This window comes from Argopecten irradians, chromosome 3, assembly GCF_041381155.1.
Source record: "Argopecten irradians isolate NY chromosome 3, Ai_NY, whole genome shotgun sequence".
Lineage (NCBI taxonomy): Eukaryota > Metazoa > Mollusca > Bivalvia > Pectinida > Pectinidae > Argopecten > Argopecten irradians.
In genome coordinates, this window is record NC_091136.1 from 4,140,086 (window position 1) to 4,164,243 (window position 24,158).

At 33.0% G+C, this 24,158-nt stretch overlaps 1 protein-coding gene across 3 annotated transcripts; it reads right to left on the minus strand.

Moving 5' to 3' along the window:
• Positions 1–1,494: 1,494 nt before the first annotated feature.
• Positions 1,495–23,586, minus strand: LOC138317337 (AMP deaminase 2-like). 3 transcript variants are annotated; one of them, XM_069258928.1, is made up of 14 exons: positions 23,399–23,586; positions 22,960–22,998; positions 19,083–19,311; positions 18,111–18,240; positions 17,197–17,331; positions 14,352–14,414; positions 12,511–12,642; positions 11,420–11,583; positions 10,073–10,199; positions 9,361–9,524; positions 8,482–8,602; positions 7,852–8,025; positions 6,646–6,756; positions 1,495–6,356 (listed from the first exon to the last, which is right to left on the minus strand). In XM_069258928.1, exons 1-14 carry the CDS (start codon positions 23,538–23,540, stop codon positions 6,165–6,167), a joined length of 1,923 nt encoding a protein of 640 aa, XP_069115029.1. In that variant the 5' UTR covers positions 23,541–23,586; the 3' UTR covers positions 1,495–6,164. The 3 variants fall into 3 exon arrangements, with proteins under 3 accessions (XP_069115029.1, XP_069115030.1, XP_069115031.1); XM_069258929.1 differs by lacking the exon at positions 14,352–14,414 and adding an exon at positions 16,394–16,456; XM_069258930.1 differs by lacking the exon at positions 22,960–22,998.
• Positions 23,587–24,158: the final 572 nt, after the last annotated feature.

The following is a 24,158-nucleotide window of genomic DNA, read 5'->3' on the forward strand; positions in this document are numbered from 1 at the left end:
CATCTGAATGTTTTCATACAAAAATTGGTTTTTGAATTGACCAAATGTATTTGATCAGAACTGATCAAATGTTCTTTCCAGTTTAAAACTTGAAAGAAAAAGAAGCTTGTATCTATCTCTTTTGAGTAAATATGCTCGGCTGTAAACTTATCATAAAACATAGCTAATGAGCATTAAATGTGAAGGAGATATTGAATCCTGTAGATCTCTACACATTATATGTTTTGGAAAGGTTGTTGTTCTTGATGAAAATATATAGATTTCATGCAATGTGTACAAGACTAAGTGAAAGTAATAAGTGTCATCAGTTTTGAACAAGTACATGTATTGCATCATATCATACAAACTAGGACTGTTACTAGATTGGATGACTAATAACTCCCTAGAACAAATTTACAGAGATGTAATAACTCCATTAATAGGGGACATTGCAGAAATCTATATAACTTAACCAACTTCCCTTTATATAAGAGTTCTGTGTACGAAATTTTATTAAATCTGTCAAGTGGTTTAGGAGTTGGCTGGACAAAATTGTGTCTACAGACGGACAACCTGATTCCAGTATACACCCTTTCCTTTCTTTGTGAGGGTATAATATAAAACTCATGTGTGGATATGAAGAATAGGGATATTCTACCAGAGGGTCACAAAACGAAAGAGTATTTTTCTCTCATACTTCAATGTTTAATTGCAATTTTACTACTATGACTTAGCACCATTTTGAAATGAATTAAAAAAAAAAATTCTATTGTTTGTAACTGTAAATGCAGCATTATTTCTGGAAAAAATGTTAAAATTGTAGCAAGAAAGTAATTTTGTTGACGCTGTGACATCACGAGGCATTATTGCATGGGTAGCCACCCTAGACCAGCCAGTATTACACATGTAAGTATGAGAGAAACATATACATGTATTATATATTATATAATATGTTCAGTGTTTAAACATCAGATTAACAGAGCAACACAGATTCTAGCTGCAATATTGTGGCTCAAAATACTTCTAGACAGAAAATGGTGTCGTCTTTAGAGCTACAATTGGTGCCTATTATACTGCTAATGGAGCAAAGTAATGCTTATGCAAACCATTATAAAACGTTTGTTTGCATTATATCATACTTGTTTGATATCGCTTACTGAGCCACATGAAATATCAAATTCTCATGGAGGCATTATTTTTGTTACATAATACATATGAAGGGCATTTATACAGTAAGTCCACAAATTGTGAATTTGACGTCTTGAGAGCGGTACAGTAGATATAAAGAATGGTAGTTATGTTTTTTTGGACAAAAATAATATGTAAATGCATGTTTACACACAAAATAATCGGAAACCCACAAAAAAGTATAGAAACCTGTGCCCGAGTGATTTTCAGAGGCAGTGCTCCACTACGACACATAGGGACCAATCCGTACCCGGCCGAAAGGTATAGTAGGCCTGGTACGTATATTCGTTCTACACAGATTCTTGATAACATATATATATAGTCTGATTGGAGTTCATTAAAGCAATTTTATTAATCTTCTCATATTGTATAATAAATCAATGCTTAATTTACAATCAAAGACGTAACAAACATTTTCATATTGGACAACATAGTACATCTTATATTTTCACCACTTCTAGAATCTATAACAACACAATTTTGATAAACAACAAAACTGGCAGGCAACCTAAGGTAATATAGTTCCACAATAACAGACAGATATCAGAACCTTGGATACACACACAATCTGAAAATTATCTCTCGACCTATTGTGTTTTATTTCCATGATGACTTTTTCAATTACAACAAAACATTTTTTATTTGAAGTTGTAGTTGTTTGTAGTGAGTACACAATATTGGTTATGATATTCAAAATGTACATTTAATGTTAAATTACCACACTAGCTAGGAAGTAACATCATAAACTGGCCACCAGACCCTACATGTAAGTTGTTGTCAAATAGACTTTCTCAGCAGAGATATCTTTACTGGATTATCTCGCCTTAACATGAAATCAGCCATGTAGATGTACGGTAGATACCAAAATAAATAATGAAGCCAAATTTAAATGATATTCTAGTGACTGGTGGCCAGTCTAGTAACAGCACAAATGACTTTTTTTTAAACCTTATACCTTATTAATTAGACGAGCATGGTGATGGAAGATTAATCTATGTCATGAGACACCCCTTGTCTCTACTAGTGTCTATAATGTGTGTATTACTGCTACCGTATTCGACCCAATAAGCGCCCCTCCCCATTTTTGAGGCCTCAATTTCAATTGCCCAGGCATAAATAAGGACCAAAACTACATAAAACGGTATAAATTTGCAATAATTTTGACTTATTAGCACCTTTTCATTTTTATCAATTTTTTAAGCGCCCTGGACGCTTATTGGGTCGAATACGGTATTAGAAGTCTCCTAAACACCCCAATCCAAACATTCATACGAACAAACTCAACCAACACTATAAACATACACAGATCACGGAGACCATTGATAAACAAACACAATAATATATATTATCTCTGAAAGACAACCCACATATCGGGCATTGGATAATATGAACAAAGGTATTAAATGAAATCAATTTCCTCAATATTATTGGAAATTTTGACAGTATAGCGATCACTGATTTCAGAGTTCTTTGAACTAAATATACGATAACTACTAGTTATGTGGAGACCATAATAATTAGGAGACAGAAAAAATAGTTGTAAAATATGACTGTATATACATATTATATTAATTATTCTTTGTATACTGAAGCTCTGTTATTAAAGTTTATATCCATATGAATACATTATGTGCTGATAAGATCTGTCTAATATATGAGCAAAGAAGCACCGTTATATGCAGAATTGATTGGCAACTAGTAATTATAATAATCAATATATATATATGAATTAAGGAACACATAAAAGTCTTTAAAAGTATCACATTGAAACACGAGACAAAACTATGATAAATACATTCATTTCCATAAATGAAAAATCAAATTAATTATATATTACAAACAAATACCTGTAGCGCCTATGTAATATTAATTAGCAGTGGGGAGGGTGGGTAACTCTATAACCAGTTCCTATTTGATTTGTCAATAGTTACAGGTTTTCTTCCACCAACGGACCATGACTGCAAGGTTAGAACGTACACGGTTCAATAATTTTCATTTTTAATTCCTTGATCTAACCTCGAAAGGATCATAGAAATATCACGTTCAGTGAAATTATTGTAGCACCTCTCACCCTCTGTAACCTTGTATTTAATACAACAGGGACATATTGTAAATACTTACCTGGTTAGGGTAATCATCTTAGAAGTAGTTTACCAGTAATGAAAGAATAAACATTATAATAAAAGGCAAATAGAAAAATTCAAACAATTTGGCTTGATTTAGTAAGACACTTAATTAAAAAAAAAACAAAAAAACTTATCATTATTAAAGCAAAAATATGAAGGTACAGTAACATGTTCATACAACATATACAAGATATAATTTATTTTTGAAGAAAAACTCTTTATTTGTTCTAACGATGTGACTGAGTGCATTGTGTGTAGATATCATATACAATATCAAGTGTCCTCGGTGGACTTTTGAGACCGTCATTGAGAACTATATCAACAAAACCAGTTCTAAATTTTCTAATAATGTTAAGCTAAATGGTTTAGTTCAAAAGTCTCATCTTTCATAGATTCATTTTTTCACCATTGACTAGATTTTTACTGCAGTATATCATATTTCCAATATAGAGTAATTATATTTCAATTTCAAATGATGTTTTGACAAAGGGATGAGACGTCAGGCTTTGCCTCTATAAATCTTCTCCCTAAAGGAGTAATTATATATTTGAATACACTTTCCTTTTGAAATGGAGATTGGTTCATTGGATGATATGTACACATCCAAGTTTTATAAGAAGAAACATTATGTGGCAGTAAATATACATTTCGTGATTAAAAATAATGACTGGCAAGTCATAGATCAAAACAAAATATTAGAAACTTTTAAAACTATTGATTATACACAATTGTTTAGCGCATTGAACAAAAATATAAGCTTTCAATACAAAAACAATATAATTTGATTTTGATCATAACTGTAGATTCTTAGAATATAAAATTTTTTATGATATAATTTCATTAAAGGTGGAGAGAAATAAAATACAACATATGATAGAGATTAAATACTAAGGTAAATGCCATCATTGATGTTAAAATAAAAATAGCAAGGCATAAATACATTTGTATATGTAGAAATAAAGCAAATTTGTTCATAATAGTCTGGCTAAGTGCACTTCTTGTTAAAATATAATAAAATTCATAAATAAAACCTACTCAAATACTACCAAAATAACTTAAAAACACTAAACTTGAGAAATAAAATTTGTAGGAAATGAAGGAGTTGTTGTACCTACTCAAATATTTCATTTTAAAAACTAAATTACTTAAAAACATAAAATTGGTAGGAAATGCAGGAGTTATTGCACATTACTACTTTGTAGAGTTACTTCCCTTTGCTCATTTCCTGGGATGGTATACATTGTATTATATTACTACATGTAAATAATCTTTAAAGGAGTTCTGATAACTTCCTCCAGAAACAGAATGTCCTTTTGTACCTATTTATCTAAGCGAATTCTGAATAATATTGTAGAAATAATTTCATGACAGACAACATATTTTTATTCAAAACATTACCCCACAACATTCAAGATAAATAAAAACCAATATACTTTGTATATATACATAATTCACACACATAACAAAACTAACACCTATAAACTCAACATAAACTTTTGGCAAACATAACACGTAATTTAGAATGAGACAGTGACTATATTTATCTTCAAGCAATTATGTTCAAAATTTTATTTAAATAACCAACAGAAAGTCGCCACAAAATACAAAAGTTTGAAACTTGGTGTGAGTTAGGGATCCATTTCACATAATACAAAAGTTTAAAACTTGATCGGAATTAGAGATAAATACTTTATCTTTGTTTTATATGAGTGCCTTATGGTTATACTGGAATTTCAGATTTTGTCTTCAACTTATTAATTTTGTTCTTTTTACAAAAATGTGTCTCATACTTGTATAACAGACAGTTCTTTTTTTTAACTTTTTAGTGTTGCTTTGGTCCCAAACATTGCAATGTACTTTGTACTCACTCGGACTAAACATTAACATTTACCATGCACAGACTCAGAGAAAAGTTTCTTCAACTTATAAATATTACTCAATTTTCTAACTCATTCACCCTGAAGTTCCATAATGGACTGGTCTAGTCTCTGATTTGGAAGAGTCTAAATGTGTGCCATGGGTGAATGAGTTAAACTCAAATCTGACAAGAACATGCACATCATCACGATTGTACGTCATTTTAATGCTTAAGAATTTTTCAACTGGCCACTGCTTACATTTACATTGAAACGTACTAACTCTAAACATGACTTAGAACAGTAACTGTTGTACAATAATCATTCCTTTTCAAATCCTAACATTGTCGGGCATCAACCCTTAGAATCTCCCAACATGTACACTGCACATGTGAGCCTAATATATATTTTGTATGATTCTACTAAGTGTTTTTATTACTAATTGATTTTTTTTTGCAGCAATTTGCTATAATTATATTTGGAAGCATTGTCCACATAACATGTCTATGGTTACGAAATTAAATAACTGAAACAATTTTGTAGCAACTAAGATCCACAAGACTTAGCTCTCAAACTGAATGCAATATTATAACAAATTAATTTAGTTTTGAATTAGTGGTTGACTGCAATTGAACTATATCCTCAGTAATGTAGAATATAAACCAGAAATTACATTTTTAAACATTCAACACTTAATTAATGAGACAACTGAAATTCTGAATACTTCAACCAAACAAAAAACTTTTGATTTAAAAACGGAATAGTCACTATCAAAATTAATGCAAAACATCCTAAAAATTTTCAAACAGGATTCTTGAACAAGACATTGGTTCATTAAACAAGTGTAAATGTGGAAAACCTTATTTTCATTCTCAAGGTGCATTCTGGGTGGACTGATTTAAAAATGGTGAATTTGCCGGGTTTTAACTATCATGCAAAAAACAAATGAACCAGAAAACTGTTGCAGTAAAGCTCATCAAGGGCCATCTGGTATTGTCCTAGAAGTCTTAAACACTTAGGTATGACTTAAGTTTTCTTTGCTGAGTGATTCATCGTAGGACATGGCTCCTTTCCAGATACATTCCAGCTCTCCAATGAGGGTCTCGTACCGATATGCGACGCGGATGTCAGCTACGTTTGTACGACTGACATCATTTCCTGCCACACCTTCCTTAGTGTAGTTTAAGCCCAGCCAGTGTTTCTTTACCTGGTGACAAAAGTTACTGTAATGTAGCTGCATGATATTTTTCAAAACTGGTGGTGTAACAATAATTGCATCGAACTATCAATTTATTGCCTCTCAACTCGATCAATCTATGGCAGAGGTACAATAATTGCATCGAACTATCGATATATTGCCTCTCAACTCGATCAATCTCTGGCAGAGGTTTTCTAAATTATCATTTCCATGGTTAAAAAAACCATATCTTATATTGAAGTTATCAGAATTTGTTTAAAGTTTATAAAATCAATCATTTTTTCTGCTTAAAACCTACATCATGTCTAAATCCACTCATCTGTACGCTGTTTTTAGCCATCTCGCACATGTCGCAGGAACTCAGTTTCCACACCTGGGCAGCGATACTGTATTCCTCCATCAAAGCTTCCTGAAATTATACAATTACTGTAAAACCTGTCCATAAAGACCACCTAAGGGGGAAAAATGGTCTGTATAGCAAGGTAGTCTTTATAAACAGGTCAAATCATAATGAAATTTGCCGTTCGGGAACCAACAAAGAGGTTTCATTTAGTGGGTGGTCTTTGAAAAGAGGGGGTCACTCAAGGCGGGTTTTACTGTTAAAGTAATGAAATAACAAGAGGCCCAAAGGACTTCTTTTATTGTAGTCTGGACATTACATGAACAAGAGGCCCAGAGGGCCTGTATCGCTCACCTGGTTTGTAATGCCTAGTAAGGTTCATTGTTTCTTTTCTGAAGGAATTTGAATATTTACCTCTAATTCCCCTATTGGGCCCCACTCTTTCTGCTCAAGGGGGTCAGAGCCAAAAATTATAGGAATTCTGTTAACCCCAAGGATGTTTCTGGGCCAAATTTGGTTAAAATCCAAGCAGAACTCTAAGACTAGTAGCGATTTATAGGATTTACCTCAATTTCCCCTATTGGGCCCCGCCCCTCCTGTCCCCGGGGGGTCAGAGCCAAAATTTATACAAGTTCTATTCCCCTTCCCCCAAGGATGTTTCTGGCCAAATTTGGTTTCAATCCATGCAGAACTCTAGGACAAGTAGCGATTTATAGGATTTACCTCAATTTCCCCTATTGGGCCCCGCCCCTCCTGTCCCCGGGGGGTCAGAGCAAAAATTTATACAAGTTCTGTTCCCCTCCCCCCAAGGATGTTTCTGGCCAAATTTGGTTAAAATCCATGCAGAACTCTATGACTAGTAGCGATTTAAAGGAAATGTTGACGGACAGACGGACGACGGATGACGGACGGACGGACGGACGACGGACGCCGCGCCATGACATAAGCTCACCGGCCCTTCGGGCCAGGTGAGCTAAAAACAAATCCATCAATTGAAAAAAAATCATAATATTTAATTGATCTCTGGAGTAATGCAAAGATGTTGTTTACGGGGGAAATATAAACAAACATTTTAACGATCATCTTCAGGGAAGTGCAATAAAATCAATCAGTTGGAGATAACTGTCACCATAGTTTGACAATTGTGATTGATTTACTAATTACCTTAGTAAAGTGAAACTGCAATGGATCATCCGTGGAGAGGGAGACGTTGAGCCCGCGGGCGAAGTACTCCGGAAGTGGGTTACGGTGGTAGTTCAGGAAGAGCGAGTTGTTACTCAGAGGTGACATGGCGATGCCGATCTGAGCCAGGTAGTACAAGTACTGGAGTACAGGTACCTGTCAAATAGTTATACAGAAAATAAAATATATCAATATGATTCTGGATACCGTATTGCCAGTTATTTTTGCGGATCATAATTTTCGTGATTTGATCTATAATATTTTCGAATCCACTGGGTACTTTTTGTGTTATTTTAAAGCCATATAATTCAAAATGACAAAACTATGTAAATTGTGATAATTGATCACTGTCGTGTGTTGACACATGTACTCAAAATATGCCTATATAGAGGATAATCCTGATACAGGGAATGAACAACTTTCAATAAAACAATAGCATATCCCTAACTTAAGTCTCATATTGTTTCATTTTCTGTATTTGTTGAACAAATGCTATCAAACCCACTAAGTACAAAACCTGCATTATACAAAAGGATTTAAAGGGTCCTCAGGAATTCGTAATAACCGAGTTTGACTGTATATATAATTTTATGGATATCTTGTGAATTGTACCTTTCTGAGCATCAGACCATGCGATATGTTCTCCGCTACCATAAACCCGGCGACAAGATGTGTGAAGTTGCCCGCCTCACCACAGTGAGGTCTCAGGTGGAACATCTCCATACCACGGGACCTACAGCAGAAACATGGCAGTATTTGAAGACCTCACACTTTCTTTGATGAATTAGATCAACAATATAGCACATCCCTAAAAGGATCAACAATATAACACATCCCTAAAAGGATCAACAATATAGCACATCCCTAAAAGGATCAACAATATAGCACATTCCTAAAAGGATCAACAATATAGCACATCCCTAAAAGGATCAACAATATAGCACATCCCTAAAAGGATCAACAATATAGCACATCCCTAAAAGGATCAACAATATAGCACATCCCTAAAAGGATCAACAATATAGCACATCCCTAAAAGGATCAACAATATAGCACATCCCTAAAAGGATCAACAATATAGCACATCCCTAAAAGTAAAGTAGATTAAAAATAAGATTTCCTTATTTAACAACAAGATACAGTTGAACCTCATTGACTCAAACTACTACATATTAATATGACTAAGATGTTTAATTTAAAGTGATTATTGATCATGACCAAATTTTCATTATTGCTTCATTTAGGCTTCTCTCCAATGCGTTTGTATTTTAATTTGTACTTGGTTTATTAAAAATTTTACAGTAACTTTGATCTAATTGATAATTATTATGTGGGAAGAACCTAATAAGTAAGGGAAAACTCAGATTCCATATTCCTAACAGGGAATCAAAATCTGGTTATCTTGGTTGAAGACAAATCAGATCACAGTCTATACAATCTAAAGTTTAATGCGAAAGGTGGAAAGTAATAAGAAATAGATGACAAGCCTACCTGCGGAACTGGTTAAGGACTGTGACGTTGGCGTACATGAAGAACAGGTAATAATTATAGGGAGGGTTATCTTTTCCTGTCCAATCTTCAGGGAGGGGCGAGTCCGAGTCAAACTTTATATGCTCTGCCTTTGACTCATCGTCGACCGAGTCAAAACCCGAAACCTAAGCACAAAGAAAACATAGTTATCAAGAATTTTCAATTAGTTCTGATAATTTTATTTTTCAGTACTTATAATCTGAATGTGTTCCTTGGCTTTGGATTTTAGTGCTTAAAAAATATGATCGAAAATAAGTCGAGTTGATGTGATAAATGCTATCTAATTGCATTTGAATTATTTTCTGAACAGAAGAAAAAAAAATTTCAGCTAATATCGTCTTTTGCTATAATTTGAATGCATTTAACAACTTATGCATCAATGTTTGTGGATGTAAACCTAATTATTAAGTAAACCATATTAAATTCATTTGTTACATCTTGATTAGGCCAAAAAAAAAAAAAAATGTCTGTTAGGGTTAAATTGGCAAAAAATAGGGTCGGTAGGAGAGGATATTTTTTTTTTATCATTATTTCAATGTGTCGTTCACTCTAAAATAATGCTCAGAACCAGAGTCTTAGGTGGAAATCCTTACTTTTTATATGCGTATATGGAATACGCATAGATTTTAGATCTGGATCATCGACAGCCAGAAGAAGTCTCTGAAATACTTACATGCTGAAGGAAGGCATACAGCTCTGGATGTGAGGCCGGGTCATTTGTGGCTTCAAACAGCGGCATGAAGATGTTGTTGAGGATGTCCTGGAAGCTCTGTACTAAGTTATTACTTCGGTATACATCACTGAAATGCAGAAAATTGATCAACTTCACAAACTTTACAACAACTCTTAAAGATGCTCCATCGCCGACAGAGCATAAATGATATTCATCACTTTAGCAATAATTGACGTTTAATCTTGTACATATGTCTAATTAACACAACAAATAATGTAAAATAATTTATTTTGCATTTGGTGCATGCGCAATCCGTACTTCATTCCTTATAGAATATAGTGCCACAGATTTTTTCGGGATGCAATTAATTATTTTTTGTAATTTTAACTTGAAGTAAAATTCAAAGCTCAAACTTTCCAATGGTGGTAATGGTGTAAAGTAAGTAACTGAAGAAAAATACTAAATCGTCTGCTGCTGTTTTTTATAGTGAAAAAATACCATTTGTCAGCGGTGGAGCATCTTTAACAAACTATTGAGCTAAATACATGTATGTCATGTCTTGGGTCTTCATTCTGACAATATGTCGATTGATCAAATATGGAACCAAACCCTGGTAAATCAACTTATTTTTGTGTGTGATTCATTTCTTAGAATTAGGCATCCAATAAGAATTCGCAATTTGAACTGATCGCTGTAAAAATGTCATTTGGCATGAAAACGTGAAATTGAATTTGTTCACAGTATGTTAATCATCACATCATTGTCCCTTATCCATTCATTTCTCACAAAAAGAGTAAATACAATTATTATTTCTATAATATAGCTTTTTATTGTCATTCACATATTTATCAATATCTTCACAAAATCCCATAATAACGAGAACTCAATGGTACTCACTAATAATAACGAGAACTCAATGGTACTCACTAATAATAACGAGAACTCAATGGTACTCACTAATAATAACGAGAACTCAATGGTACTCACTAATAATAACGAGAACTCAATGGTACTCACTAATAATAACGAGAACTCAATGGTACTCACTAATAATAACGAGAACTCAATGGTACTCACTAATAATAACGAGAACTCAATGGTACTCACTAATAATAACGAGAACTCAATGGTACTCACTAATAATAACGAGAACTCAATGGTACTCACTAATAATAACGAGAACTCAATGGTACTCACTAATAATAACGAGAACTCAATGGTACTCACTAATAATAACGAGAACTCAATGGTACTCACTAATAATAACGAGAACTCAATGGTACTCACTAATAATAACGAGAACTCAATGGTACTCACTAATAATAACGAGAACTCAATGGTACTCACTAGAGTCGAGGAACCTGTATGAGCCACCTAACATTGTCCGAGTACACATTGTGCTCGACGGCCCACTTAGCTAGCTTGTCCCATTCGTCCCGTGAACGACCATATATGGAGAGTCTGTACTCAGCGTTCTGGTACTTGCTCTCCTCTAGATCCTCCATAACTTCCTGTAATTAAGATTGACAAGTTTTAGTTTGTTTATAATAGATAAGAAGAAATGTTTATTTTGAAACTTGTTAATAAATAGCAATGACCAATTTTTATTGGTTAGTAAAGATCTGGTATTTTGTTTTAATCTAGTAATGTAACAGAATAATAAAACATTGATATTATATGTTTGATTTGACCTCAGTTATTAACTTATACACCCCTGAAAATTCATAATGAACTGTTCCATCCTCTAAATTAGAAGGGTTCAACTGTGTCTTCAGGGGTGAAGAGTTAAGGTCATTTGCATAGCTACCCAGCACTACTTTGTAATGCAAGTCTTTTTTACAGTGCAATCTCACTGAATCACACATCTTTCCCTTTGCTTTACCATTTCTTTCTATCACACTTTGACACCAATACATAAATGACTCTTCAAATGACATGACTTCTGGTTTCTCCTTAACACAAGCCAAATACAAGCTTCTGATAGCTTATGTTGTATGTAATATATATTCAACATAAATTGAAGATTCTTGTATCTTGTAACACCTGTCCTCATATGACGCTGGTACCTGTCCTGTCTCCTAGCCATTTGTCCTAATATGACCTTATAATAATATTTTGTGCCCCCATATGACATTTGGGGCCGCGGTGGCCGAGTGGTTAAGATGTCCCGACATATTACCACAAGCCCTCCACCTCTGGGATGCGGGTTCGAATCCCATGTGGGGCAGTTGCCAGGTACTGACCGCTGGTCGGTGGTTTTTCTCCGGGTACTCCGGCTTTCCTCCACCAACAAACCTGGCATGTCCTTACATGACCCTGGCTGTTAATAGGACGTAAAAATAAACAAACCAAACCCCATATGACCTAGCACCCGTCTTTATATGTCTGGCTCATTTGAGACTTATCATTTGAATCCTTCTATCAAACACAAAACTTACCTTGATGACATGGGCAAAGTATTTGCCATTGATATAGTTATCAGTCTTGATGAAGATTTCACGCAGGCGACTCTGACCAATCGGATTGTACTTGGCATTAAACTTGTCAAATCTGTGAAAGGTGTTACGATCCTAATAGAAAAAAAAGTTAATCCTTAATCACATATTTATAAAGGTAAGCAGTAATAAAAATTTTCAGCAAAATATTATAAAGTGATTAAAATATATATATCAATTAATCTTTCTTTACATGTCATTCAAATATGGGAATTTTTAAGCTTCATAATAAGCTTTGTGCTTTTATTCACATATCTTTATATCCATTTCTCAGATATTTTGTCAATGAAACTGAAATTTAAAATATAAGAATGAGGGTAGTATGTACATGTCTACAGATCTAGAAGTGAACATATACTTGGCAAAGATACTTTAAGACCTCAAAAAGATTGAAGTTTTTTTTTCGATGAACTTTAAAGAGTTTTAGTTAGTACTCAAACAATCATAAAGAAGAATCTATTAATCTTGATAATTATTTCATGATAAAGGATTTGCCATGTTTTGGATGTGTTGTAGTGCTACATAATTAAAGCATGAGGTGTCGGCAAGTAACTTGCCAAATAAGCTAATAGTGCATTATACTTAATATATTTTATAAAATTTTAAATTAAAACTAAATTATCTGATATTTCAAGGTGATCAGCAAGTGTCAATCTATAAAACAAAGATGTGACAAACATATATGACTCTAGTTGTGTTACATATATGTATGTGACTTTTTGTATCAAAATGATGTTGAAGCATATACAAAAAACATTCATGCAAGTTACAATGAAGAATGTACAATAAGCTTACACAATTCTCTTCATGTCATGAAAAAATGACTAAAAGGAAAAAACACATTGTCAAATAAATTTAAAAAAAAAAAAAAAAAAAAAATTACAATTATGATACAGTGACCTTTTGAAAGGCTTTTACATAATAGTAGCACCTGAACTTATCAATGGAATTATCTCCCTTGATCATCAAGCTCTACAGAGACTTTTGACTATACCCTGTCCTGGTTCTAATACCCTAAATAGATATAACTTTCTTTGAACCATCTTCAAATGAAGTTGTCTTTCCTTATCAATGCTATATAGATAAACTTTTGCTGATCGTTCCAACATAAAACACTTTCCAAAGATCAAAAGCAGTAATGTCCCTGCATTATCTAAACATGGATTACTTTCCTTGAATATAGCGAGAACCTTAACTTATATAACCTCCCCAGAATTACGTTACATAGATTGGCTACCCTCATACATATACTCCTATGTAAATTAACATATCATTTTACAGCGAAACAAGTATACAACTCATGCACATCACTCTTAATGGACTGGATGAAATTTAAAGTGTACGAGGGGTTGTAGAGTGGGAGGAAACCGGAGAGGCTGGAAAACCCATGTGATCAATCAGGTGACTGCTAATCTTTTCATGTCTGTGCCAGGATAGAACCGCGGCCATCTTGGTGAAAGGCAAGCAGCTTAACCACTACACCACCCGATCTTCTGTTCTGTATTTTAATCAGATTGACACTGAGGCATGGATATCTAGTAATCAATATTCTAGAGATAATTGTAATAGTTGAAAATTGAAAAAAAAAAATCAGTATCATGAATTTCCCTACTGTTGAATCTATGCAATATATTCTCCTCTGAAATCTGCCAAAGTGTTTGCCCTAATAATTTTTTCTAACTGCACACTGAACAGTGTTATTACATTTCAGATGACAGACAATGTCAGTGATAATGTACCAATCTCTACTGGTTCCGTGTATCTACCGACACAGAAGTACTCACAGCATGTACATCCAGCTTGTCCACACTCAAATCATATGGCTCCAGATCAAGGCTCTCAAAAACCTGAAAGTGGCAAATTACGAATAACCAGACAATGCCAGAAAATTAGAGTTATCTCCCCTCAAGTTGAGGCCTGATAATTTCATCTTTGAGCCTGCAAATGGCGAGACTGATGTAAATCAGCAGCTGAAGATAAGATTTAATTTTTTAATTATTTATTTGGGGATATTTTATTGAAGCTTGAAAGTGAGGCCAGATTGTGAGTGCAGGCATGGCTTACAAGTAATATATAACACCAGTCCTGAAACCATCCCTAATCAGAGTTTACCACCACCACCGTTAGTTTCCATATCAAACATTACCCTCTTGGGGCACTGAGCATGCAAGGGCTTTAAGATATTATTGGGAAATCTAAAAGTAACTGTAAAATAAGGTTACAAGACTACAGTACAGAGTAGTATCATTTCTTATTTCTCTGTTAGGTGTGGGGGTAGGGGAAAGGGGGTGGGAAGGTAGAGATATTTTTAATTGGATCCTTTGCTTCAGATACAAATCTCAGGTACAAATGAGTATCTTAGTGTACTTCCAGTCACCCATTCATTTCATTTCAACAAATTTTATTGCAAATAAAATGCAAATGGATTTGGCAACAGGCAAAGCCTATAATAGCCATCTCCAAACAATACCGGTATGGCGCAATTATCGACAAAATATTTTAACATTTAATATAACGTTATGAATGAATATTATTATTAGTGTATCTCCCAAACCTATCGTCGTAGAAAAAATCTAAAAAAAATCTTATAGTTTCAGATACATATTCTGATATATATTGCAATAAATATGTATTTTTTTTCTTTATCACAATTGTCACAGCCATGTAGTAGAGTTTTTATGTTAAAATGCGAAAGGGGAATATTAGAGTTAAGTATTTGGTTCTGAGTGATATTCTTTGTTCATTTAATAATGGACATATAGAAAGATTGTGTTCTGCTGTTTCATCACCAAGGCCACACGAACATATTGGAGAATCTCTCAAATGATCGCGAAATAGGTCAAAACTTAGATTGCTAGAGGAATTTCTGAGCTGGCACAGAGTAATATTCATAATTCGAAAACCTTTATTTATAAAGGTATTTGTTATATCAAGTTCCATTTTATTAATGTTAAAAAGGAGTGTTTTAAATTGTGCAACAGTATTAACATTTGATAAGTCAAAGTTCAGAGCAAAAGAATTAAATTCCCTAAAGGTCACCCATTGAGCTATTCAAGTTACTTTTTTTTTTGTTCAAATGATCAAAATCTTAGTTAGAAATGGCGAACAATGATAATTAATGGTTGGACAAGTTTGTCTGCATGGCTAATCAAGGAATTAGAGACAGCAGGAGCTAACATTTTTAATAATATAAAGTATATATTTTATTTCTTGTTAGTTCAACTGTACCAGGTAAGTCTATTATAAAATTTAGTAGGAACAAATTGATTTTTGCATGAGGATTACAGGTAGTGGGAAAATAACTAAATGGGCTCATGATTCAGAGAGAGAAAATAATGAAAACAACATACATGCATACACTACATATCTAATCTGTACACAGTGGAATTGTATAGAAAAAATGTAGGTGGGTATCTATAAGATTCCACTGTGAAAATGCAGTGTAGTAGCCTGCTAACTCTGTATACTCAAGATAAATCACACATTTCTTATCCTTTCCACCCAAACAGACTAATATTATGTACTGATCAAGGCCAGAGTACCAGTATTTTCATTTTATAAATTTGTTTTGGCTTTAATCACATTCCAATTTATTTTGTATAGCTACATTTTTAACGTTATTTTATATTATTTAATCTAATAAAAGTATAATTCTGAAATTTATATCTAATGATTCTAAAATTTATTTCAGATTAATTTTTAATAATTCAGACTTTTTTTTAGATTAAATCCATTTTCAACAGAGTTAGCTCAGCAAAAGCTAGCCTTAACATGCAGCTAAACATGTAAAATATCAACAATGTAGCATGGCTCCCATTGGACTTACAGCGTGGACATCCAATTTGTCAACACTCAAGTCATATGTTGTCAATTTAAGGCTATCGCACACCTGTTGAAATATAAACTCAAACCTTGTTAATATATACACCCAGTCTTAGAAAAACTGTAACAGAAATATTCATAAAATCAAAATACATTTTTTATCATAAAGTTTAACTATAGTACTGTCAGAATTCATCCTCAATATTTCAAATCTGAAAACAAATGATTGTTAATTAACATTACAAATTTCATAGCAATTTTTTATCACAATATTAATAGATGGTGTGTATGACTGTTATTGGTATTTCTGACCAGCCCTTGTTTGATATACCATAAATATGATTTAAAAAGTGATTGTAAAATCATATTACAATATGATAACGGTATGTAGCTACCATTCTTTTCGTAGCAAAAACCTTTTAACTTTCACCCTTAGTCTAATTTTCAGTTCAATAGCACCAGAGGGATTGACTTAAAAAATAACAATAAGGGCTATCTCACAGTATCTTCAGCTCAATCCCAAAAGTTGTAATGAGCAGTCCAAAAGGTTAAAAGTTTTGGGTCAGAATACTTTAACATGATGCAGAATGGCAGTCTGCTATAGACAAAGTTTAATGACTATAGTTCTGATCTGGGGGATCTTCAAGGGAATTATTTCAGCTGACCTGAAGTTAATTCTTAAACTATTTAATTTTGTTTTATATAAAAACAGTTCCTATTAGGAATACCTTTAATTATTTCAATCTACTACAGACTTGATAGGTATTTTAAATGATGGAATCATCTGTGTAAAATATTCACACTTACCTGTTTCAAAGTCATTTCCTTTTTGTCTTTGTCGACACAGACCACGTCATCAGAACGAGTGCGGATCATTTTCTTGATAAATCGAAGCAGGTGTTTTTGGTTCATACAGGACGATGCATGAACGTGAGTATCCACCTAAATATAAAAGTGTCGTTGGAGCGTTTTTAACAGATAGAATATTAGAATATAATGTATAAAGCGTTGTTAGAGAGCTTGATACAGAACGGATGTGTAAAGTATTCTAAGTGTTTAATTTCTAGCTATGGTAAATATTTATGAAGTGTTCATTTTCTAGCTTGGGTAAATATTTATAAAGTGTTCATTTTCTAGCTTGGGTAAATATTTATAAAGTGTTCATTTTCTAGCTAGGGTAAATATTTATAAAGTGTTCATTTTCTAGCTAGGTTAAATATTTATAAAGTGTAAAATCTAATTAAAATTAAATTGTTATTCCTCTCCAATACAATATTCTATGCTAAGTTCCGATACAAAATCTAACAACTCCCTATGCTGGGTTACCTCAGCATGAACCCAGGCCTAGAATCGGAACATCTCGGGACATACGATACATAGAATATAACACCAAAGATTTCATGGGCAACATGCTGATTGGCTAAGCATAGAGGTCATGCTGAGGTGACCCAGAAGAGGGAGTGGTTAGAACTTGTGTGCATATTGTAGAGCATCCGATGGAGCGAAATTACAAGTCTAATTATAATTAGATTGATATCTAGTAATAATAATTCCCTTGTTCCAGTTAAGAATCAGTTAACAAGATACTGCAGAGTGCTACAATTATTGTTCTGTGCTGAATGGACTAACTTCAACTATTGGCAACCATGAAGCCTGCGAAAGTACAGCAAGTTTAATTTACAATCTTCATGTTAAATCTAAAGATGACCTTGCCGCGTTACCTTACGGATGTTGTAAAAATCCCTGTGTGGAACCTCTTTCTGGGCAGCTGATTCCTTCAGCTCATTCAACAGTATATGCAGTTGGTACTTTGAGGAAAGGTAAGAAAGACGTCGATACGAAAAAGACTTCCTGTAAAATGATTTTTACAAGGTTACCTCAAATATTCACATATAAGAAATAGGCATTAAAAATTAACCGAGCAGTGAAACGAGTTACAACTGTCACTGCTTGTTTATTTGTTTGTTTGAGTTTGATGGCCCATCGACAACTATGGTCATTTAGGGCCAAACTACATGCCATGCATTAGTTTTTTTTACTGTACTATTAACTGTAATTAGAAGTATAACTGTTATTAGAAGTAAGTCTACTGAAGCTATTGAAATATTTTACAAATAGAAAAAAATCTCACATTTTTAGACATACTGTACCTTCCTAAATCTTGGTGTACTTACCAGTTCATCATAAATTTTATGGAAATTATTTCCATTGGATTATGACATATTACACTACAGTATATACTATTGCATCTTAAAGATGCTCTACTGCCAACAGAGCATAAACGATATTCATCATTTGAACAATAATTGGTGTTTAATCGTGTATATGTGTGTAAAATTGACACAAAAAAAATAATATAAAATAATTTTATTTTGCCTTTGGTGCACAGCAATCAGTACTTCATTCCATATAAGATATAGTGTCATGGAATTTTTCCGGGATGCAATTAATTATTTTTTTACATTTATAACTTGAGTAAAATTAGAAGCTCAAACTTTCCAATGGTGGTAATGGTGTAAGGTTAGTAACTTTTGTAACTGAAGAAAAATACTTAATCATCTGCTCCTGTTTTAGATAGTGAAAAAATATCCATTCATCAGTGATGGAGCATCTTAACAAAAGTTTAGATGACTTTATTAATAATATCTCTAATAATTTGTTATTTGAACTAGTAAAAGTAAAGTGTTACTCACAGAGGTCCATCGCTGATGAAAGCATACATCATGTTCAAGTCAGCGATGAAAGTTTCTACATCTGGGTATGGCCATTCTAGTGGCTCCTGTTTCTCAAATGACGCCTGGTCTTTATAGACGTACGGCACCCCCCCTTTCATCTGAATCACACAGCCGACATTTTCTGGCAAAGTTTCGTGATGGAATGGGTCCCCGGACATCGGTGGTGGGTTAATAGGATGATCAGCAGCTGGAGAAGGGATTATCAAACATGTTTAAAAGTCAAAACAATTCAGAAAAATACAGTCCCCCTACAGGCAGCTGTGCATGAAATACATGTAGACTCAGCTTTTATATAGGTCAAAGGTCAGTATATATATATATATATATAGGTCACAGTAACCTAATTTTGTAACATGAAAACACCACACCTCCACAGTCAGAAGGTGAATCTACTACTAAAATAAGAAGTTCCATTGAAAATATACATGTACTGCAATAAATCACAACAAGAATTGTTTTGTTTAATGTAGGTCAAAGGTCACAGTAACCTACATTTGCAACATGACCCACTACTTCACTTTTTGTCAAGCCACAAGCTTGTTATAGCTAAGCATAGACATTAAAAATCAATGAAGCATTAAATATGGATATTCTGATGGCTTGTATTGATTGGGTATGGTACCCATGGTGGGTTAATTAAAAAACTAAATTACTACTTAAAATTTTATCAAATGTTGATTTTCCTATTTCAAAGATCTATGTCGTGTACAAATGTATACTGTATATTCTTACAGTGTTAAATTTGAATAATTCTAAGATTAAAAGATGAAATACTGCTATCATAATTAAATATCATCTTCAAAACTGAAACGAACCTTAAAAATTAATTTTCCCTTCAGCTAATGTTAATATCAAGTTTCAAAGACTTTGAAAAATGAACATGAAAATATTATGAAAATATTGAAATGAGCAAAATATCTTATTCACAATCTAGTAAATAGCAAGCAAAACCTGGATATATATTTCACACACACACACACACACACATCATTTCAAGCCACTAGTCTGCGAAGTTGTATCTTTTTCTCAGTTTAATCAATTCCAAAATATATACATGGGAATGGTAGTCTAGCACTGTGCAGCTAAAAGTAAGAATGCCATCTAAAAATTCTATTGTATGTTAAATTGATCAATCAAATGTTAACTGTTCAATTAAATTTACTTTAAAAGCCCAATATCCGTATCTTTCTCATTTTTTTTCATGATTTAGAAGAATGTGGAAAAAAAATCCTATTGTAAATCATGCAGAGACAGGACTAAATCGAAGTCAAGATGAGCGATTATGATTCGGAATATTTTGATAAAAATCAAATAAATATTAAACTCCGCTAAGGTGGGTCCCACATAGTCAAACAAGCCGAAGTTAGCCAACATTGTTGCCGCGAACGTCATGTGACTACCTTAACTACGTAAAGTCTATCTGAACTCTTCCAAAAACGGGTCATGAACTTTCCGACTTCCGTGCAGCAATAATTGTAATTTCTATGACGACCAGTTTAAAATGAAGGCATGTTTACATGTATCGACTTTCAACAACTGCTGTACCAAAGTTATTAAAAAAACATTTTAAATGTTCTTTAATATATCTTAATTTCAACTACATCTACAAATACTAACCATATCGGAGTCAAATTTAACTTGTCATGAATTTTTGTTGATAGTTATGTCTAGTGTGGCTTTAAGCTTATAATCAGACATTTATTTTGTACTACACAAGAAATATTTCTTCACATAATTCACAAGAAAATTTTCACATAAAATTCATGTGAAATTCATTTGAAGAAATATTGCATGTGTACAATATTCAATTTTATTTAATCTTGTTTAGCAATCATTTTTTTTGTTTTAAATCATCTAGTTGAATTTCAAAGGGATTAATTGAGTTTTAATTCCCCTGTTTAGATAACTTTTTTTAACTGAATATGAAATTTTACACAACATTTGTAAAATTGTATGTAAAATTATAGAAGTATACAGACAAACTACTTTTAGATGCACAATAGGAACCAAAAACAAGGACAATAACTCTTGATAAACCAGGGTAATGCAAGACTGCTTTTTTTAAATCAAGTTTCAAATACAATGTAAGTAATTGTTCACATATGTTTTCTTCTAAAAGCTTCATTCTGATTGAATGCAAGTTGTGGGGAAAACATCTGGTGCTCATACACCAATCTGTCAAGATAAACCAACAGTTAAACTCTGTTTAAAAAGCAATAAGGGAGACAACTGAACTTCAAACCTGGAGAATTTTAGGATGAGAGACATGTAAGAATGGGATATATGTCATCCAAGGTAGGACGGACAGGTTAAGTAGGGTTAACAAAGTATTCATCACACCTTTAGTCTGACAAAAAGGAAAGGGGGAGTGCAGGCCCATTACATTTCTCTTTAAACAAATGATTATTGATTACAAAATTTTTCAATTATTATATATTTGATACTGTTATTAGAAGCAATGCTGGAGTAGGACAGCCAGAGGTTCACCAACTTTTAGCAAATAATTATTTTAAAATAACAACTGCCCTAGAGGTCCATAAATTGGTACCCTACTGGTAGCTAGTGGTTAATTAAGGTCTCTCATACTTCTACCACCGCCTCCCCAAAGTCCCCAAAGTCCAGATCATGAGTATAAGGCCTTTGTTATGATTAAGATCTTGGTATGTACTTTATCAATCAATATACCAGTATTCACAAAGCATTGGGATGTGACAGGAGAAAAAAGTTTATGTAATTCATCTAAGAAATTTCACAGAATTGAAAGTATTTAATGTTGTAATATAAAGACCGGCCTTCTATTATGAATTAATGTCATGAATTCTTAACTCATACGTTGCGATCTTGAAAACATGGCCTATGTTAGTGAACTAGCATATTAAAGCATATGATGCTTAATTGTCCTATCTATTTTAAGATTGAAAACCAACACATTTATAGTCAGTATGCCAAATACTAGTATTATTCTATTATTGATAAATTTTATGCATAATTTATTGCATTTCTAGATGTTAAACAATGGTTAGCTGAACTTTAATATTAATAAATTATATAAATCCGAGAAACTACAAAATTAGATTTCTGAATTTGAAACTCAGCACACAGTGAGAAAAATAACAAAAGTGAAGACTAAGATCTAAGACAAACTTGGATATGTACAAGGAAGACTATTATTATAGATTCTGTTGAGTCAAGTTACGTACCTGAAGATGACTCTGTGAGAAGGTCAAAATAGGGTCAGTGTATTGCAATAATTGGGAGCAAGTTTAGCATTCAAGGGAGATAATAAACAATAAATGGTCTAGTTATCTCCCCTTATAACTAATTATTTCCCCTTTTAGAATACTTTTAGAATTTTAAGATGGATAATCTATCTCGGACAAAAATTAATACATTTAGTGTTAAAATTTATCGAAAGGAAAACCTCATCTCCTCATGATCACATGTTTAATTTAAAGGTAATTAAAAACAGATTAATATTCTCCATGAAAGAAATATTATTTATTGAAATAAATAGCTGACTAGTTTATTTTGTTGAGCAGTTTAATAATTATTTTTAACTTGAAGACTGATTTTTCCTCAAAGCTTAAAAACTCCTATATAATTGAAGATATACGTAATTAAATTATTTTATTATTATAATTGAAGTACTTTTTTCATTAAAATTTCATTTTAAAAGCTATTTTAGCAATCAAACTCTCAAAATTATAACCAACCAATTCCACTAATGCAAACATTGCTTCAGACAATTGTCAAATTTGTTTAATGCTGTTATTTATATGGCACAATAAAACCACACGTAGGATAAAAATGCGAAGATTCAAAGTTGAATTCCTACCAGTGCATGGCCACGACACAAACGATGCCGTGTTTTTCTCTACAACAAAACATGGTCACAGAAAAGCTTGCAACAACATGTCAATTCAGCCAAAAAAGAAAATTAAGCTACAACAAACATTAATTTTTAAAATATTTCATAAATCATTTTTTCAAAACACCACTTCATAGGCGTTGATTTGAAATTTATATTTTATCATGCATCCCTAAAACTTAATACATGTGTATAATCGACCATGCATATCCTTTTATAATTATCAATGTTACCATTGAATTAAAAGTATTTTAAAAAAAAATATTCCAACTTAACTATTCAAAACAAACTTTAAGCCATTGAATAAATGTCTTTGGCATTCATTTTAAATTGTTAGAAATAATTTCATCTATATATATATCAAACATATGGCGTCACCCATGTGTGGCCAGATCTAAAAGCTTACCTTCTGCTGTTTTTACATTAGTACAACCAAAGCCTTCTTTGATGCCATGAAAGTCTTCTTTGTCCTCGAGATTCTGAAGAAACCTGGCTGTGATGTTCGGAAAGCTCTGATGGGACATTGCCATGTACTTTTCTCTGATCATCAAAGCCTTCACCAAGCTTTTAGACGCCTGCTCCAAGTCTTTGAGAGGAACCTATACCAACAACAGTAATTAATTTCTATATTTTATCATATTATAGCAAGGATGTGATTAACCTTATCAGCAAAGGGTTAATTTCTCAAATAATGACAGGAACCCCTTCACTTACAGCGTGTTCCATTTAGCGGAACGTTGCGGTTTTTCCGGAACGTTCCTGGCGTTCCGCTAAATGGTACGCGACATTCCGCTGGAACGAACCGGTTCCTCTGGCACGTTTTGTTTGAGGGTTCCAAGTTGGAACCAATGGCCACTGGTGAATTAGTTTTTCAAGTTCCTCTATTTCAATTTCTGAATTCTTTTCATGTTTGCTCTTATCCTTGGCCTTCGAAATAGAGTAAAATATTGATATTGATCGGATTTTAACTTTAAGAATTTCAAAGAAAAATTGGTCATTGACCCTCAAACAATATTATCTGTGTTATTTCTATCCCCATCAATAATATATTCATCAAAAGTCTCTTTGATACACTCCTTAACCTGTTGAATATAAGCCGGATCTTCTAAGAGAGAAGCATTATGTTTCCAATACCCTCTACCACGTTCTACATTAGTAAAACTTGC

Bases quoted from the DNA above. Each gene is read 5' to 3' on its own strand.
- LOC138317337 (XM_069258928.1), bottom strand. From the start codon at position 23,540: ATGATCAGAGAAAAGTACATGGCAATGTCCCATCAGAGCTTTCCGAAC. The intron at 22,999-23,398 runs GTAAGCTTTTAG...GTTTTGTTGTAG, and splicing joins TAATGTAAAAACAGCAGAAG to AGAAAAACACGGCATCGTTT. The intron at 12,643-14,351 runs GTGAGTACTTCT...TTTTTCTATTAG, and splicing joins ACAAGCTGGATGTACATGCT to GATCGTAACACCTTTCACAG.